A 19026-nucleotide genomic window follows, 5' to 3' on the forward strand; every position below is an offset into this window, starting at 1 on the left:
ATATGTATATATATGTATGTATGTATGTATATGTATACTCATTAGATCAGGGAACGTTTAGATCCATGGGTTAAAGAAAAAGTTATCATAAGAAGTCTTCCCTTAAACCCAATTTAACTTTGGCCTAGGGAGGTTAATATAAGGGGTTGTATGGGTGGAATTATGTTCCCACCTCCACCCCCAACTAACTCCGTGTACCTCCCTGTGAACTCATTTGCAAAATAGGTAATTAGTAAAGAGGAGGTTGTATGGGAGTAGCCTGGGGCCCTCATTTAAGATGTCTAGAGTCCGTATAAGAAAGACTACATTTGGAGACAGATATGCACATGAGAAGAATTGCGTGTGAAGATGAACGCAGAGATCAAGGTGATGTAGCAGAAACCAAGGGACCCCAGAGGTTGTCCCTGAGCCACTAGTGGGTAGGAGTTAGGCCTGGAAAAGATTTCTCTGTAGCCCTCAGCACAAACCAACCCTATCAACACCTTGATGTCAGACTTCTAGCCCTGGAAACTGTAATACAGTAAGTTTCATTGTTTAAAACTAAAAATAAAATAAAGTACCTAAAAGAGAACTGAGCAGGTCTGAGGGAACTGAAGAAAGGTCTCAGATACTGAAAGTAAAGAGAGGAAAGCAGGTGGAAGCAAGGTGTCACAACAAGATGAGGCTAGATCCATGGATGGGGGACAGATTAAGGTTCTCTAAAGGATTTTCACTTTGTTCTTAGCAGCACGGGGAAGCCGATTACAGGGTTTTAGGTAGAGAAGCGACATGATCAGATTTATGCTTTGAAAAGATTACCATGTCTACAGTGTAAAGAACAGATGGGGAAGGGTACGCGCAGGGGGCAGGTAGATTGGTTGCCGTGGACCAGGCAGGCCTGATGGTGGACCACTCAGATGCAGCACGCACTAGACATGGGTGTTGGGGGATATTTAGGAAGTAATAATAACAGGACTTGAAAATCCATTTGGATTGCAATGGTACAAGATAATTATTGAAATAAATTTGATATTTTGTATCGTTCTTATTCTTGGACTCAGTTCAGATCATGTCCATGGGGAAATGGTGATATTTTTCTCATTAGAACTTTGACAGATGAATGATCCTTTGTCTCAGTGTTGATGCTGTAACCAGACATCAACACTACTGTTGCTACCAGGACCAGGTATTGACTCTGTCACATCTTGCCTGCCTCTGATATCTTTATGCTTCCGGTTCATATTGTGACTATTTCACATTTTATATATCAATAGGAGAAAAATGTAGCATGTTTTCCCGAATGGTAAAGCCAATGCCTGTTTTAACTGCTGTGCCTCTGAAGTCTAGCCCAGTCTTATTCATAGTGTTAAAAATTGGAGACTTCTCCCATTAACCAGGCACTCCACATGCTGTGCACTTTAAAAGGCCAAGTCTGAGGAAGAATTTATTGTATTTTATTAAAATATACTCACTCAACTTTTATATCAATAATAAAAACAAAACAGTCTCCGCTTTAAAGCAGCCCGCATGCAGACTTGCTTGCCTCCCCTTTGCATGGCTGGGATTGCTAATTGATAAAGATAACAATTTCCTACTGAGCTTGCTGAGAATCCTTCTCCACACAGCACTCCAGGCAGCCAGTTGATCAGAGATGGCATGAGAGTTGGAACTCATTTTCCATCCCCATCTTAATGCTACATAAATCCCTTGTCCCCCCAAAATAGTCACTGTAAGTACACATTCATTTAGGTTTTCCTCCCACCACAAGTACAGTTTCCCGGTCTTGGTTGACAGCATCTGTTGTAGATGCCGTTAATGTCTCACTGGCATCCTCTCAGCGCGCCAGGTTGCCAGGCAGCTGTGGACATCTCCAGCGAGCTCACCGAGTCCTGCTGAGGCACCAGTCTCTTCTTCTCTGAGAACTTTCCTGGGCACCACAGGTACTTTCCTGACCTTGCACAGGCACAACCCAGAAGTACAGGACAGTTGGGAAAGTAGTCCTTATCCCTCAGAGGGGACGGAGAGTGGAGGACAGGGATTGGCCTTCTGCTCTATGTTCCCAGGGTCCCTCAGAAGATCCTCAGGGGGGCAAAGTCCCAGTTTCTCACAGGGATAATCTACTCATTAGGGTGTTTCCTGCCCCCTAATTCATCATTTTCCCATTCTTCAATTTATACTTCCTAGAGTCACCCGAGTTCTTATCTCAGGGTCTGTTTAAAGTGCCATCCATGATCATCTTTTGTCTCTGTGTGACATAAAGCATTGATTCACAAACACGCTACCATACAGTTCTTCCTCATGACCCGTGAACAGAGACGCAGGCTGAGACTCTCCACTCCACAGCAGAACCTTCTCTCCTCTCTTCTTCTACAGAAGAAGGAAGGAAGGGGAGAAAGATTAATAGCACCTAGAATTCCAACCAGAAAACAAACAAGTTTGCTCCTAATTTCTATGTTTTGAGATTTTAGTCATTGGAAAATAGATCATCAAGGTAATCGGATGACTTCAGTACTTCATCTCTACCAGCAGTGCCTAAGTGATGTTAATCGGAAGAGCCATTGTCTCAAATGAAGATGGATTTTGAGCCTTAGATGGTTAAGTAAGTCAAAGCAGGAAATAAACATCAGTTCTGCCTATATTCCACAACTTGGTTTAAAAAAAATAAAAAAGATCTAGATACATAAATGTAGAGAAAAAGAATGAAATTGTTCTTTAGATCAGTAGATTATTCTACTAAGAAGTTTTATTTGTGATTAAGCCCATATAAGATGCCCTTCAACGGATGAATGGATAAAGAAACTCTGGTATATATACACAATGGAATACTATTCAGCCATAAAGAATAATATTATGGCATTTGCAAATAAATGGATGGAATTCGAGAACATCATGCTAAGTGAAATAAGTCAAGCCAAAAAAACAAAGGCCAATGTTTTCCCTGATAAGTGGAGAATGATATATAATGGGGGTGGGGGGAGGGGAATGAGAGAATAATGGGGGAACTTTAGAATATGTAGAAGGAAATGAGAGGGAGGGAGGTATGAAAAATGGTGGAATGAGACAGACATCATTACCCTATGTATGTGTATGATTATACGAATGGTATGAATCTACATCGCGTACAACCATAGAAACGAAAAGATGTACCCCATTTGTGTACAATGAATCAAAATGCAGTCTGTAAAAAATTAAAAGCTAAATAAAAAAGAGAGAGAGAGAAGGATAATTAACCCTGAACACCAGGAGGAAGAATGTGACCCTAAAAAAGACTTATTGCAAAAAAAAAAAAAAATGCTGGGGTCCAGCCCTAGCAGGAGTCAATGGGTTCCACACTGGTAAACGGGGCGCGGGGAGACAGCATCGGCGATGGATGGAGAATGAAAGACACAGACTCTAGTTCTGGTGCAATCAATCCCACTTTATTCTGGGGAAGGCTGGGTTTATATACACTTTTCTTCAGGCTATGATGACAGGCTTATGATTAATAAAATCAAAGAAGTTTCCAAAGCATAGGCAGAAATTGTTTTTACCGAAAGATTATGAGAAAACAGTAACCATACAGATTATCCTTACTTAATCACAATTATTTTAAGCATATCTAACTACGTCAATGAGCTAATACAATGTTTATTTCCTTAATATCTAAACTCTATATGACCTAAGGCTATTTTTATTATTTTTGCGGTAAAGCGATGGACAAATAATGTCATGTGACCATCTCTACTAGGTCCTTCTGGTTAATATCTAAATTGCTGAATTAAGGGTTACAGGAGGGCAGCGGTCCCAATGGTTATTGTGTATCAACGCTTATTATAGGGGTGACATATTCTTTGTAGGAAGGAAGGAATGTTGTGAAACCTTATTCTTTTACCTTACCACCACACATAAACAAAACCATCATCTGGGTTAAACCACCCTGTAGGAGACAGGGGGAGATCTATATCTACCTTCTCTAAGGGCTTGCCTTTAGGGGGGTACCAGGGCTTGCCATAGATAAAATAAACTAGTCCATATCTAGTAACTACTGTGGGAGATGCTTTGTGTTTAGAACTTGGGGAAACATTGTTATATATAAATTTCTGTGCCCCAACAGGTTCTGGCTGTGCCAGTAAATGCAGTGTTTGATTTTTAACATAATAAAAACATTCTTCTGTAGTGAGGTTAACATCACAGGGTTTCAACATGTGTTTTTGTCTCCATGATGTTTTTCTGGAAATTTGTAGAATTATTCCCATCACCTCTAGCAAGATCCTCAGACTGAAGTGAGTAATATATTATTAGGAAAACTCCACAGAATAACATCCAAGCTAGGGAGGCATACATCTGGCTACAATCCTTTTAGGATGAGTCTCTGCAATCATCCTTCAGTGGAACTCTGTCAAGCACTGCAAGGAGAGCCAGGCGCCCCCGCAAAAAAAAAAAAAAAAAGAAGAAATTGAGAAAATATATTTGAATCATCAAATACTATAAGAAGTAACAGTTAAAAAACTGAAATAATGGGCAGCTCAGGTTGAAATATAAAAACCAGGCATAGTGGTGCTTGATGAAGTAAAACGACAAATCCATGAGCTTGGAATTACCTCTGAAAATTAAGACATTCAAAAGCATCAGTAAGATGAGAGCTCATACTCTGAAAACCTAGTGATAGAGAGGTCTTGTGATAGAGAGGTCACGGGAGGTGTGGGTCACATTTCTGTCCCAACAGCCACTTTTCTGCATACATATCACTTTTCTACTGGTCATACTGTTTCTGATGGGGTGTTTCAAACAGGAAGCCAAACCTGGCCGTAGGGGAGAGGGGTTTGAATGTCAGAGTTACCCGAGCAGGAAGACAGAAGTGAAGAATGAGTCGGTCTAGAGCTTCAGCAACAGCCCCTTGGAGGACAGACAGAGGCATGGTCCTCTTTTGATAAATGCTAAAGGTAGAGAGTAAAGGGACAAAGGAATTAGAACCTGATCAGAGAGTCAAGACTAAATCTACAAATAATTGAATATTCTTTGTTAGGTTGTATGAGCATCTGAATCAGCTGGGGGTATTGTTAAAATGCAAATTTGATTCAGTAGGTCTTGAGTCTAGAATTCTAGATCTTTTTAAATTTATTTTTATGTTTAATTACACATATTTATTATATAAATTAATGGGGCTTAATGTGATATTTCCATACATGAATATAGCATGCACTGATCAAATCTAACCTCCCTTTTTCTACCCTTTCTACAAAGAGACACACAAACCCTTCCCAATCTCTAATTATGGTTATTCTGCTTTCAGATTGAAGTTTTTTAACTTTCACATATGGGATAGAACAAGAGACACTTGACTTTCTGTGTCTGGCTTATTTCACTTAACATCCTTCAATTATATACATTTTGCTTTAAATGACAGGATTTCATTCTTCTTTAGGGCTGAATAATACTCCAGTGTATATATGTACCACATTTTTTTATGCATCTCTTGATGGACACCTAGGCTGATTCTATATCTTGGCTATTGTGAATAGTGCTGCAATAAATGTGAGAGTGCAGATGCCTCTTTTTAAGGCTGATTTCATTTTCTTTGGATAAGTACCCAGAATGGGAGAGCTGCATCGTATGGTAGTTCCAGTTTTAGTTTTTTGAGAACTTTACTTTTTTGAGAACACTGTTTTCCATAGTAGTGGTATAATTTACATTCCCACCAAAAGTATATGAGTTCTTTTTTCTTCATATCCTCACCAGCATTTGCTATTTTGTTTTTCCATAATAGCTATTCTAACTAGATTAAGATGTTGTCTCATTGTAGTTTTGATTTGTATTTCCCTGACAGCTTATGATAGTGAACATTTTTTTCATATATTTACTAACCCTTTGTACTTCTCTTGAAAATTGTCTCTTCAAATCATTTGCTTGCAAACCCAGCTGTTCAGGAGGCTGAGGCAGGAGGATTACAAATCTGAGGCCAGTCTCTGAAACTTAGTGAGACCCTGCCTCAAAATTTGAGAAAAAAGAAAAAAAAAATTTTTTTAAGGGCTAGGGATGTAGCTCAGTGCTAGAGCACCCCTGGGCTCAATCCCCAGTAGCAATAAGATAAAAACTAAAAATAATTCCTATTCTTACACTTCCTTTGTTACAGATAAGAAATCTGAACTTTTGAGAAGTTTGAGAACTTTTCCATAGTCACGCAGCTATTAGCCACCAAGCAAACCCAGGAACATCCTCAGACCCCAAAAGTTAATCATGATACTTGGTGACTCCCCACAGATAGGATACCACACAGCCAGACAGGCAGGCGAGGAGCTGGAACTGTGGTCAAGTCCATTTTACCCCACATTCCGTGTGCATAACCTCTCCACTCTATTGCTTGAAGATTGTTTTCCTGTTTACACCTTTGCCTCAGCAGTTTGACAAACTACCTTTGATTTTTCCTACTTTCAGCCACTGTGAGTAAACTCTCTTACCCAGTCACATCCCTGACCTCTGGGGGAGACATGGGGGACAGAGCTGCTCTCGGGTGATCTGCTCCAGCCTGTGGGTAAAGACTTGAGTGTCTCCTCCTCTCTCATTATGGTTAAGACCACCCTGCTGCTCAAGACCCCATCCTCTCCTCTCCTCCTGAAGTGATTCCTCTTTGCTCCAGAATCTTCAAGCTGTGCCTCTGTTGACTTCCTTCTCATCTGGATGTGAGCCTGCTCACCCCACCTAATGAGATCTTCTGGTCCTTGGGTCATAGCCTCCCGCGGACAGGGTACTGTGGCGCTGTTTCTCTCCACAGTTGCACCTCTTCATCTTTGGTTCATTCAAACCCACTGATATCTGATTTCTGCCTCTGTCTCAGCAATTGAACTGCTTCCTCTGAGGCCACCGATGACCCCTCTGCTTGACAAACCTCTTAAAACCTTGTTTTATGGATGTTTCCCTTTCCTACCTTTTGGAACTTTGTTTCGTTAGCTCTCTGTTGCTGTTGAAACACTTTCTTCATTTTACTGAAAACCCCAAGGAGTCCTTATACTACACAATTTGGTTGTATCCTGTAAGTTTGACCTGAACCATTATTTCTCTAATTCTGATACCACAAGTGAGCACCAGACCATAGAGCCAACTACTACATGACTTCTGTGCCTGAACCCCAACTCATTTGGTTCAAACTTCAAAATGTTCTTCAAATTACCTTTGAACCCTAATAGTCAATGGCTTCTCAAACTCATTTTGCCCAGAACCTAACCTGTAGACCCCACTCAGAGAAGCCTCTTTTTTGCATTCCCTACCTCAACTAATAATGCCACTTGTCCACCCAGATTGCTGAGGTGGAACACATTCTAGAATCATCTGCTCCTATATATTGCTCCCCCAACCCCAGCCCCCATACCTCACCAGTTTCCCTACAATTCTTGTGGCTCTGTCTCTCCTGCCCTCTTCACCCTTCGTGGCCATTGCTCTTTTCATTCATATCCTTCTGTTAGAGTATCCAACTTGTGTCAGGTATTCATTGAGTACTAGGAAAACATGGTGAAGAAAATAAACGGGATCCCTCCCTGATGTAATTATACTCTATTGTGGGAGACAGATGTTAAACTAATGATTTTATAAATGTATTTACATAAATATAGTTTCATAAATATAATTATAAGTAGTAATGAGTGCCATCAATATAAACTAAAAACACAGAATGCAATGAAAAGGCACAATAAGGATCCTTGATTGAAAATGAAAGGTTAGGAATATTTTCCCTGAGAAAGTGATATTTAAGCTGGAACCCAAAGACGTCAGAAATTGCTGTGTGAAGAGTGAGAAAGAATAGGCAGCTAAAGGAAACTGTGCAAAGGCCCTGAGGTAGAAAGGCCTGGCTTAATCAAGGAACTCCAGTGAGTGAAGGGGACCTGCAAGGTGGTAAATAAGAGCCAACTTATTCAGGACTTTGAAGATTTTGTGCTGTATCCTAAGTGTAATGAGGCTCCAGTGAAGAATTTTTAAGTGTAATCAGATTCAGCAAAACCATCACATTCACTGTTGCTTCAGTTCAAACAAGAGATGATTGGGGGAGGGTTACAATGGTGACCAAGGAGGTGGAGGGAAGTGGATTTGAAATAGACTTTGGCTGTAGAATAGACAGAATTTGCTGATAAGGAAGTAAGGGAGAGGCAACTGTTAAGAATGACTTTCAGGTTCCTGTCGTAAAAACTCAGAAGTGGCAAGTAAAATTTTCCAACAGAAAGATACTAAAGACCTGGGAGGAAGGTCAGAGTTTCCATGTGAGCCATCTTGAATTTATGCATCTCCCAAGATACCCACGACTCAGTGCATATTTATTTAATGTTGTAAAATTTCAGACATCTAGTCTCTCTTAAATTATGTTAAGATATTTCCAGATGGATTTCTTTTAAAAATGCTATACATTTATCATTTTTTTAAAAACTTCACCAAGCTGGATTTTTATATTTGCAGGTATTGATATCTTTCCACATTTTCTTGCCAACTGTTTACAATATGCTGTAAAACCAGAGCAGTTTTCTCCCTTCCCTGCCCCTGGCCTTGTTCAGAATGTAAAGGAAAACCCTGCATAATTATTAGTATTTTCTGCGAGGCACACCTCCCCTGAGGCACATTCTTTCCTTTTCTCCCATATGAGGCTGTTCATCTTGTCTGCTCTTCTGCATCTATCCTTTACATAACTGAGAGTATCAGAAGCAGCATGTATGGACTTATCCTTCTGAAATACTCATCTGAGATTACTTGAAATGGTCAGACTGCTTTTTTTAGAAGAGACCAAGGGAGTACCTGGCTATTCGAAAATGATTTTATGGCGTTTATTTTGTTTTGAATTTTTGTTTAAAAGATGCAGAAAGGATCATTTTTAAGGCATTGCCGTGAAAATTTCAACTCACCAAATAAGAATTTTTAAAAATAGAAAGATTCCCAGTCAAAGATGGCCACTAATATGAAATTTTCTTTGCACATTGAATCCATTGCTTGGAAACACAGTGGTATGATGTCTGAGTGCAGGCGGTAGTGTATCTTTTATGCTTGCTTAAAGAAAGGGTCGTTTCTTAGCCTAGGTCAGTTTCATTAAGAAAAATTGCCCTTTTACTTCAAATACCTTCAACAAATTATCTAAAGGAACTGCAGGGCTTACCCTATTTAATGAATTTTAATAAGAAATACACGAATCAGTCAAAAACCAGGAAAAAAGTGCATAACATTGAACTAGTTTTAATGGAAATTAGCTCATTACCCTGCTGGCTTACATTTTCCAAAGGCTGAATTTTTGATGGAAAGCTTGGGTCTGTTTGCCAGGTTGGAGAAAATTAAAATTAAGGATTAACTTTATTAGTGGTATTTTTCTCTTGCAAATTAGCCCTAGCCAGAGATTCTAAAAACCCTTCGGCTTTTTCCCCCACTTTGGGAAACCTTTTAAAAACAGTTTTCTCTATTGGAGAGTTTCTCACAGTTCCTGAAATATTTTCAGAAATGGAGCAGGAACGAGAGTTCTCTTTGTTGCCTGCTATTCTTTTTAAGAAGAGAGGACTTGAGAATGTAGGGGACCGCCTGAGTGTCCAGCTGCCCAGGTGGCTTCGTGTCCTCCAGGAGGGTATCACAGGGATAGGGAAAAAAATTCTCTCGATTTCTCCCTCTCTCCCTCCCTCCCAGCTTCCCTCTGCCTCTTTTATATATCTAGAATATATGTATACTTTTATTCTCCTTTTCAGTTTTCTCTTTTTTATTCTTTTTTATTGCTTTAAATTTTTTAATTGTGCTAACATATACCAAAAAAAAAAAAATACTTTCTTGATCTTACAGATGCCCCTTGACTTAGGATGAGGTTAAATTCTTAGAGACCCATTAGAAGTTCAAGGGCAGCCAACACACCTGATCTACTGAACGCCCTAGTTAGAGACACAGTACACTATAGAGTCGGGTTGTTTCCTCTCATGATTGCTTGGCTAACTGGAGCTGCAGCTTGATATCACTGGCCAATATCACAACAGTGTCTCGTCATATATCACAATCCTGGAAAAAGATCAAAATTTAAAACTCAAGGTAGAGTTTCTCCTAAATGCATATCCCTTTCACCAACCTGAAGTCCAAAAAATAAAATTGTAAGTCAGGGACCATCTGTATTCCAGTATAGAGCCCAGTAGTGTTGAACATACTCACACCAGTGTGTCTTCTTTTTTAAGCAAAACACAACATACAGCTTTAAATAACCTGGGACATGGAAATCCACAGTAAAACAGGGTTTTTTGGTGTTTTTTTTTTTTTTTTGGTTTTTTTTTTTTCAAGTGATTCCTACTTTTCTGCTTGAAGAAAAAGAGAATTAGAAAGTGTTTCCCCAGCATCTTTGTCATTTTTAGCTACTGAAATCTGCTGTAAAATACATGAAATTGTAATGATAATCTTCAAAACAAGACTCTTATATTTCAGTAGGCATTTCAGCTCCAGGAAAATTTATTTCACATTCTTCACATAGTATATCTGAACTGGACTATAGATCTACTGGAATGTAGGGAAGGTGTAAAGATTTAATTCTGTTTGGGAAATTCCTGGAAATCTCAATTGGCGTTATCCCAAATGTATGGCACAATAATGGATTAAAATTGCTCTTCATTATATTTTAATCCCTTATTCAAATTGGGGTGATTGTAAGAAAGTTCATCATCTTGCTGCCCTGTGAAAAATAAATAATTACCACACAAATGCACACTAAAAGGGGCTCTTCCTCCAGAGCTGCTGTAAACATATGCATAGTCTTTCATGTTGGGTATCATGTCAGCAAAAGTCATACCTGGAAAGAGCACCCCGTGAGTCACTCTGCCTGGGAAGAGGCAGTGTGTTTCCTGCATCAAGGAATTTTAAAATGGTCCTTTGTGGTGATCATATTGGCCACTGAGTTCTGTGTTTCCTGAGTCCAGGGGTCAGTCCTGGCTACTGACAAACAGGCATCCAACACACTCATGTGATCTATGTAACAAACAAAATGTTCTGAGGTATCTCTAAAGCAAGGTTCCTGGCAATAAAGGAATTTTTTAACTGAATTGAATGGATATTACTTGCAGTAGATGTTACCACTATTATTTTTAAATGGTTATCTAGGACATACATAAATAGTTTCCTCCACAGGATTGCCAGATTTAACAAGTAAAAATACAAGAATTCCTAGTTAAATTGAATTTCAAATAATAAACAATTTTTATATAAGTACATCCTATGCAATATATCTCATATTATATGTGGGACAAACTTATACTAAAAAATATGTAATTCATCTGAAATTCAAATTTAACTGGGCATGTTGTATTTTTTATCTGGCAATCATATTCCTATAGTTTATTTGAAATTATAATTAGTTGGCCTGTAAAATTCAATTTAAATTTCAATATGAAGTCAGTGTTGTCTTTTTCCTTCTTCCATTTTCAACTTCCAGAACTTATTGTCTAATCTAAACCATTTGCAACGTGTATCTGTTTCTCTGTCCATCTCATTGGGCTTTTATACACACACACACACACACACACACACACACACACACACACACACAGTTGTATTTCTCATTCCAAGAAGACAGATTTTAGAGACTTAATGAAGTTTGGGGCTTTACATTAAAATGCATCTTAATTTCCTTATTAGATGCATCTAAATTTTCTTATTTATTCTCTCTTTTTTTCTTTTATGTCCCTACCCATATTTTATTTAGTTTATAACTGACCTTGAGGTCTTTTGCTTTTGTTATCTTAAGACTCAGGATTAAAAAAATAGGTTTGAATTTGTAGGCATATACAAATACACACCACAATGCTGAAGATAAAAGCCAGTAAATGATCGGTATGGAAAACATAAGTCAAGTTTAAGTCAAGTCATTCTAAAGAAACTGTAATCCCTTCAAAGAATTCTAATATACAGTTTTCTATGCAAGTACAAGAAATAAAATCCAGAAGCAAAAACAGAAAGAAATCATTACTCTTATTTTAAGGATAAAAGGCTCCTTTTCTATAAATGAGCTTTTGTAAAAAGGACTACCTTACCTCATGAAGGCTTGAAACAAGTTGTCTATACCCCTATGGAGATGGGTAGTAATAAACCCAAAAGCAATTGTCTCAGCAATGAACTTAGTACAAAGAAAGGCTAGAACACCAGCCAAGATCTAATGGTTTTTAGAGAACCCAGAGAATGGTGTCCCTATGATCTTTAAAGTAAGCTGCAAGAGCAAATTAGAGCAGTTTTAAAATAATTGTGCCTAACAGAAGAAACTCTTCCATTCACCACAGAACACATATGTCTAAGATGTGTACACGTGTACAACTTTCCAGATCTCGGAAGTCTTGTCTTGCTTCTGTGATCCTCTCCTACCAGAATACTTTCAGAAATAAGTTCAACATAATAACCTCCATATCTCCTAACGGACTTAAAATTTTTGGTTTTTTTTTTTTCATGTTAACTGGAATAGACTAGATTTACTAGATTTACTAGAGGGACCCTCTGCACCAGAAATTGTAGTACATTTATAACATATAATAGTTTGGCACACACTTATATTTCTATAGCTCTCCCAATGAAGTTAAGCAGAAAATTAGAGTTTAATCGTTTAGAAAACTTGACCTTCTGACTTCATCAGGACCAAATTGAGTATATCCAAAAGAAACAGTTTCTATTCATCTTAATTTAAATGTTTACAGCATGATTAATAATTTGTTAAAGAAACACAGAGGGTCACATAAATCTATTTTTAAGGAAATCTATTCTGATATTTCTTTCTTACTGAATAGTCTGCAGCACGCAGCTTCTTTTTGACAATGACTCAGAAAGGGCAACCATCACTGCAGAGACTAGCGCCACCGTGGCTCAACTCAGCACTAGCAATATTCTAGAAGCTACCATAATGGGGACAGTAAAGAGGCCCTGGGTCATGCCCACGGTGTGAGCTCGAACTGGATGAAACAGCTTTAAAAGAATTGGAAGGCAAAGCGCCAATGATGGAAGATAAAATGTGGTCCAATTAAGTACCCCTTCTCCATGTCGGTTCCTGACCAGTCTCTCTCTTGAGCCATGTCAGCTGTGACACCATAGCTTCTGGAGGTGAGACAATGACATGTTTTCCATAGGAGGAACTCTTTTTTAAAATAAGGTTCCATGAGGAGATGAGAGCTGCATAAGGGGAGTAGCCAGTTTCAGTAGCTTTGGATCAGTCTCAGAATCGCCAGCCCATCTCAAACGTAAAATAGCAGCATACTCAAAACCCGTCTGGGCATTCTGGGAAGAAGGTGACAACAGGAAGAAGGGTGGGAGATTGGTGAATGGCTGGACATGGTACAAACATGTAAATGACATTTTCTCTCAAGGAAACTGGCAGCTCCATAAAACAGCAAGTGAATTTTATCCTTCACTGAAAATAATGGTTAAAATTGGCTAACAGATTAACATTTTTTACACTTTTTAAGTCATTGTCAGTCCCCCCCCCCATTGGCATTTTACAGAATGAATCAAGGACAGAAATATATTCATTTATCTGGAATTTGTATTCTCAACCCTTCTCAAAAAGGATGTGATGAAATCCTGAAATTATAATCAAAACACACACTGAACCACATTTTTTTAAACTAATCAAAAAGAGAGACAAGAACACAATGTAGGAGACAGAGAAAAAGCTAATTCCACCAAGCTTCTTGGTTAAGATGGTTCTTTCACTTGAGCTTTAAATTTAGCTCTGGATTCCAAGAAAAGCTGAGAAATATGATGGATTATATAGTTTCACTCTTTTTATAAAATGAATTGTTGTTTGCCACAGGAGTACCTTGAGGTAGGTGCAATTAGTATTTTTGCCATGCCTGAACTGGTTACCTAAACATTTAGGTAACCGTGTGTCCAGATTTCTGTAGGTATTTCCTGTAAATGAGTTGTGGTTGTCAACTATTCCCATGGACATCTCAGTTTTAAAGATGATAAACATAGTATGTGGCATATTTTCAATATTCCATTTTTATTGAACATTTTCAAATGTTACTGAATATTAACATGAGCTAACATTGCTGGAAGAGAAAAGATATGATATGAGAAGAAAGTAGTTTTGCTTTATATGCTAGATTAAGTTTTAGATTGTTAGGACCAATATGTGTCCATTCAAGCTCCCTCCAGCATTTTTAAGTCTGTTTTTAATACCTCTTTAGAGACTGATTTTATATGATATCTAAGTTTTTAGAAAAGGAATTAATCTATCCTTATTAGAGTCTGTCTAATCATCAGACCATTTGTGATCATTGAAAGGGTTCAATAAGTTTTAAAATGGTATACATTTTGATGGTATACAATTTATTCAATTAAACATTTTGAGCTTCTTTGTGGGAAACCTTGTGCTAGCCCTGGGGTAGAAGGACAATAAAATAGAAATCTGCTCTAGAGGAGATGTCATAAAAATTCATAGTGAGATCTGATTCCTAGCAGAAGTATATACCTTACTTTTCAATTTAGGAATGATAAAATCTGGTTGATTTTTAACTGTAGAAAGCGAGTACATAATGCAGAATCATTTCTTACACTAAGTAAAAGTACTTACCCATGAAAATCTAAATTTCTATCTATATTTCTCTCTCTCTCTCTCTCTCTCTCTCTCTCTCTCTCTCTCTCTCTCTCTCTCTCTCTCTCTTCCTTTCTCTTTCTTTCTCTCCTGCTAAGACTAGATGATACAATCCCTAAGTACAACTCAGTCAACTCAGTTTGGGGACTTCTGAAGCAGCTATTTGCATGTAATCACTTACCTTCTCCATGCTTCTCAGTTGCCAGATAAGGAAATCTTTGAATAATTAATATAATTCCAATGAAACTATTTGAGCTCCTTGAAGAAGACCAAATAGCTACACTAGATTTTTGGTGTGGTGTTACTGTTGCTGTTAACTAATTTGAAGTGAATTACAATTATTTTAATATCACACCATCCATTAGTGGTAGTAGGGTATAATTTCAAAGTTCAAATATTGTTTTCTTTATTGCAGGTTTCTTTTCTCCATGGAAAACTCCAAAGCCTGTAAGTTGGAATTTTTATGCTTCTTTATTTCCGGTTACTTGTGATCCCATTAAGAGTTGAATTAAATGACCTTAATGTCTCTTTCACTTTTGAGATCCAATGACATCAGAAGAACAAATTCTCTGTGATCTTTTGCCTTATATTTATCCCCCAAATATAAGAAAAATTCATCTTACTTTCTTATAATGCTAATTATGCCAATTTTTAAAATATATCTGCAAAATTAACATTAACACTCGTATGCTGAAAATTCATTAGAAACCTTTTGTTTTTCCCCTGTCACAAGTACTGTATACATACATAGTCCTTATAACATGAGAATTTTAGAAACAATGTAAACTCTAGGCTTGGAAGTTTTCACCTGTGAATTAAGTCTGTGCCCCACCTTGTGAATGTTCCACCACTTCCCAGTAATTCCACCCTAGGGACCAACCCTTTAACACATGAACCTTTGGGGACATTCAGCATCCAAACTTGAGCATTATTAATTGTTCAAGGTCCAAGAGCTGGGGCTGGTTTTCTTGAATTCTGCTTTATGATGACTTAAAATACTCTACCCTAACTTAAATGTCTAAATCCTATAATTAAACAGATCCTGCTTAATACCCTTACCATGCATGTGCTCATTTAAGATCTGGCTCATCTGATCAACAGAGAACATCGGATGGGGAGACCAGTCCCATTTGGGCTTAATATATCACTTATTGATATATATGATTTGGAAAAGAAAAGGTATTTTTCAAAATACTTTTAAAAGTGTTTCGAGTGAAGCCAAGCATGGTGGTGTACGGCTATAATCCCAGCGATTCAGGAGGCTGAGGCAGGAGGATTGCGGGTTCATACCCAGCCTTAGCAACTTAGCAAGGCCTAAGCAACTCAGTACGACCCTTTTTCCAATAAAATATAAAAAAGGGCTGGAGATGTGAATGTGGCTCTGTGGTTAAGTGCCCCTGGGTTCAATCCCTGGTACCAAAAGAAAAAAAAAAAAGAAAAGTGTTTAGAATGAAATTTGTTTTATCTTGTCTAGCTTCTAAATAGCTCCTTACTGTCACAGTCAAACTCAAATCTGTGCTTCGTGGTTATATACACCTTTATCTAATTTAGCCAGGAAACTTGCAGCCTCATCATGGTGCTACAATTATGCAATCTAGTGATTTCCTTATATGTACCACATTTACACAAATTATGTCATTTGGCATAATTACAGCATTTGCTGTCATTATAAGTAATTATACCCATAGTCAATAATTCCAAAAAAGGTTTTATAGAACTCAATGTACAATTAATCCTGAACCCTCGCATCTCTACAAAAGCTAAGGCTTGAACTTCCAGGTCCTAGACTGAGTGAAGATAGAGAGATTTTGATTTGATAGCGTCCATATATTTACCAGAAACTCTTTAGTCTAAGGTCTGTATTGAGCAGTAGCACATGTGGTCTAATTATTTTAGGGTGCAGACTCTGAAGGTATATTTCTGAGGTTCAAGTTTTGCTTCTTTACTGGCTGCTTAAGCTCTCAGTGTCTCAAATTCATGTAAAAATGAAGATAATGATAACTCTTTTACAGATTACCATGAGGATTCTGAGTTAATCCATGTAAGGTGCTTAAAACAGCACCTCTACATGTTGAGCTCAAAAATATAAACTAGTATCACCACAGAAAGCAGACCCCTGTGCATAGACCTCAGTAAATAAATCACTCTGTGGAATGAATATACCTGGCTGACCTGTTAATTAAAACAAATACATGACAATATACCCACAGTGTATGGATTTATATACTTTCTCCTCTGAAGAAAATTGATGGCATTCTTTAGAGGAAGAAATTGTTATCCTTCAAGAGATCTAACCTCCTCCTGGTCCTGTGTCACTCACTGACCCACTTCTGTCCTACTGACCCACATCTTAAGTTAATCCTTGTCAAGATAGTCACTTCCTGTTTAACGAGTAGTACACTAATCATAGTGAACTCTCATTCTCTTTGTCTGGAAGGAATCTGAGTTCATTTTTCAAAGTTAGAATCAAAGCAAATGCCTTCATCTCCCAGCCCTGCCTAAAATATGGAGTGGATCCTAGGATGGGAGTGGATTTAGACACACCAACCTCTATAGAAAGAAAATAAATTCTGGACATCTCTAATTCATAAACCCTCCACTCCCTGGTACACCCTGGAATCAGAAACTAGAGTTAAACAAGTGAGTTCCAACCGTGACTGGGTCTTTCTGTTTTATTACTTGGTGCCTGGGTGTGGACTGTGTGCCCATGTCCACAGGTAATTCCATGGCTGACTTTCACCTCCATGCTCATTCCTTCATTCACTCATTCAGCAAGGTCAGGAGAGGTATCATTGTTTTCCCAGATACAGAAAACAACTTTGTTTCCACTCTTCCTTACTCTAGCCCAGATATAAGAATCAACCCAGGGGGCTGGGGCTGAGGTGCAGTGGTGGAGCACTTACCTTGCTTTATGGGGCTCTGGGTTGGATCCTCAGCACCACGTGAAAATTGGATAAAATAAAGGTATTGTGTCCATCTACAACTAAAATATTTTTTTAAATTTTAAAAAAATCAACCCAGGTAGGGACATCAATGGACCAGAAAAATGTAGCCCAATAAGAAGTCTATTGAGAGGTAAATGCCTAGCAGATAATAAATTCAAGGTCAAGGCCAGGAAGACAGTAGATAGAGCAAGAGAGGCCCCTGACCTGAACCAAGGGACAGGATCAGAATTCAGAAGATTCATAAAGGTAGAGAGGAACACAGAGCATCCTAGGTAGAAAGCAAAACTCTAGAGTCCAAAGTATATAAGGAAGGAGGAGTCTTCGGAATCTGCCTTTCAGAAGGAACAGTACCAGCCCCCAGCCCGTGATGCAGGCAGGTACTTCATTCTAGAGTCTTCTAGGTTGGAGCCACCAGTTAACTCAATTTGGAGGAAGTAGGGCAGGGCACAGTGGAGTGGACTGTAAGTCTACTTTTTTATGGGCACAGGGATTTTCTACACTAGTATTTAAGAAACCCTGACAGAGTGACTCAACAGTTGATGAATGTCACAAAAGTTGGGAATGCTTTACTAAGCAAGAACTGGACTCCCAATCTCTGTGCTACAGAAATTGTAGAATTTGTCACTCTGCCATAGAAACTTTCCCAAACAGTGCCCAAAGCATTATTTGTCCTGTAGTTTTATGATTGTTTCTTAGAAATACCAATATTTCACCTGAAAGCATGTTTTCTTCAAGGAGTGTACATGAGCAATACATATACCTGCAAGACTCACATGTGTATCAGATAACCTTCAGTGGAAGATGAAAGAAGTAGATATTCACTGAAGCCCCAGGTTGACAAGTGGGATACTATAGCATCTTGAACCACATTTTCAATTTATTTACTTTTTAGCATTTAGAATCTTAAGTTTGGAAACAATAAGGGAGAAAGTCACAACCAGAATACATCCACATGGTGCCTAAAGTCAGCTAAAGTGAACAATAGATTAAAAGCGTTATGCCTTTAGTCAAAAATGACTTCCACATCATAGCACAGCCACCCAGAATGGATGACCAAAGAAACCCAGATTGACTACCTGCATGAATTTTGCTGTTAAATGAATTATGAAGTGCGTATTTCAGAGTTTTTGTAAAATGGCAGCAAAAAGCCTGGTGAGCAGAAATTAACTGGAATTCTCATCCTACTTACAAGTTATCCCCCACTCCTATTAGAATTAGAGGCTGGTTCTGACCAGGATCTGCTACTGGAAGCTGCTGGACCTCAGACAAGCCACTTACCTTCTCTGTGCTTACAGAGTTTGTATTTAACAAACTATCTGAACTATCCTCAGATAGAAACTGAACTATCCTCATTAGATCTAGAAACTATTCAGATGATGTCTTGGGCAGTAGTAGCCCATATAAAAAACAATTTATGTAGTCAGTTTTGCTGAAAGGTACAATTGCCTGCAACATGATATCTTCCCCCAGCATGATATCTTTAAAGACACATGGATGGGTGGACTTACAGTTACAGTTGGGTTTGATGAGTAATGCCAGGGATAGGTAGAGGGGTGCTGT

General features: G+C 38.3%; 1 protein-coding gene across 9 annotated transcripts in view; it reads left to right on the top strand.

The window, feature by feature from the left end:
• Nucleotides 1–19026, top strand: part of MAGI2 (membrane associated guanylate kinase, WW and PDZ domain containing 2) — a 1317383-nt gene that overhangs the window by 1128303 nt on the left and 170054 nt on the right. For all 9 annotated transcript variants that reach the window (XM_079150214.1, XM_079150216.1, XM_079150215.1 and 6 more), the window contains one exon: nucleotides 14937–14968. In XM_079150214.1, coding sequence (XP_079006340.1) covers nucleotides 14937–14968 — 32 coding nt within the window. The remainder of the gene's footprint in view (nucleotides 1–14936; nucleotides 14969–19026) is intronic.

The sequence above is a fragment of the Sciurus vulgaris genome (genome assembly GCF_902686455.1).
Source record: "Sciurus vulgaris genome assembly, chromosome: 8".
Lineage (NCBI taxonomy): Eukaryota > Metazoa > Chordata > Mammalia > Rodentia > Sciuridae > Sciurus > Sciurus vulgaris.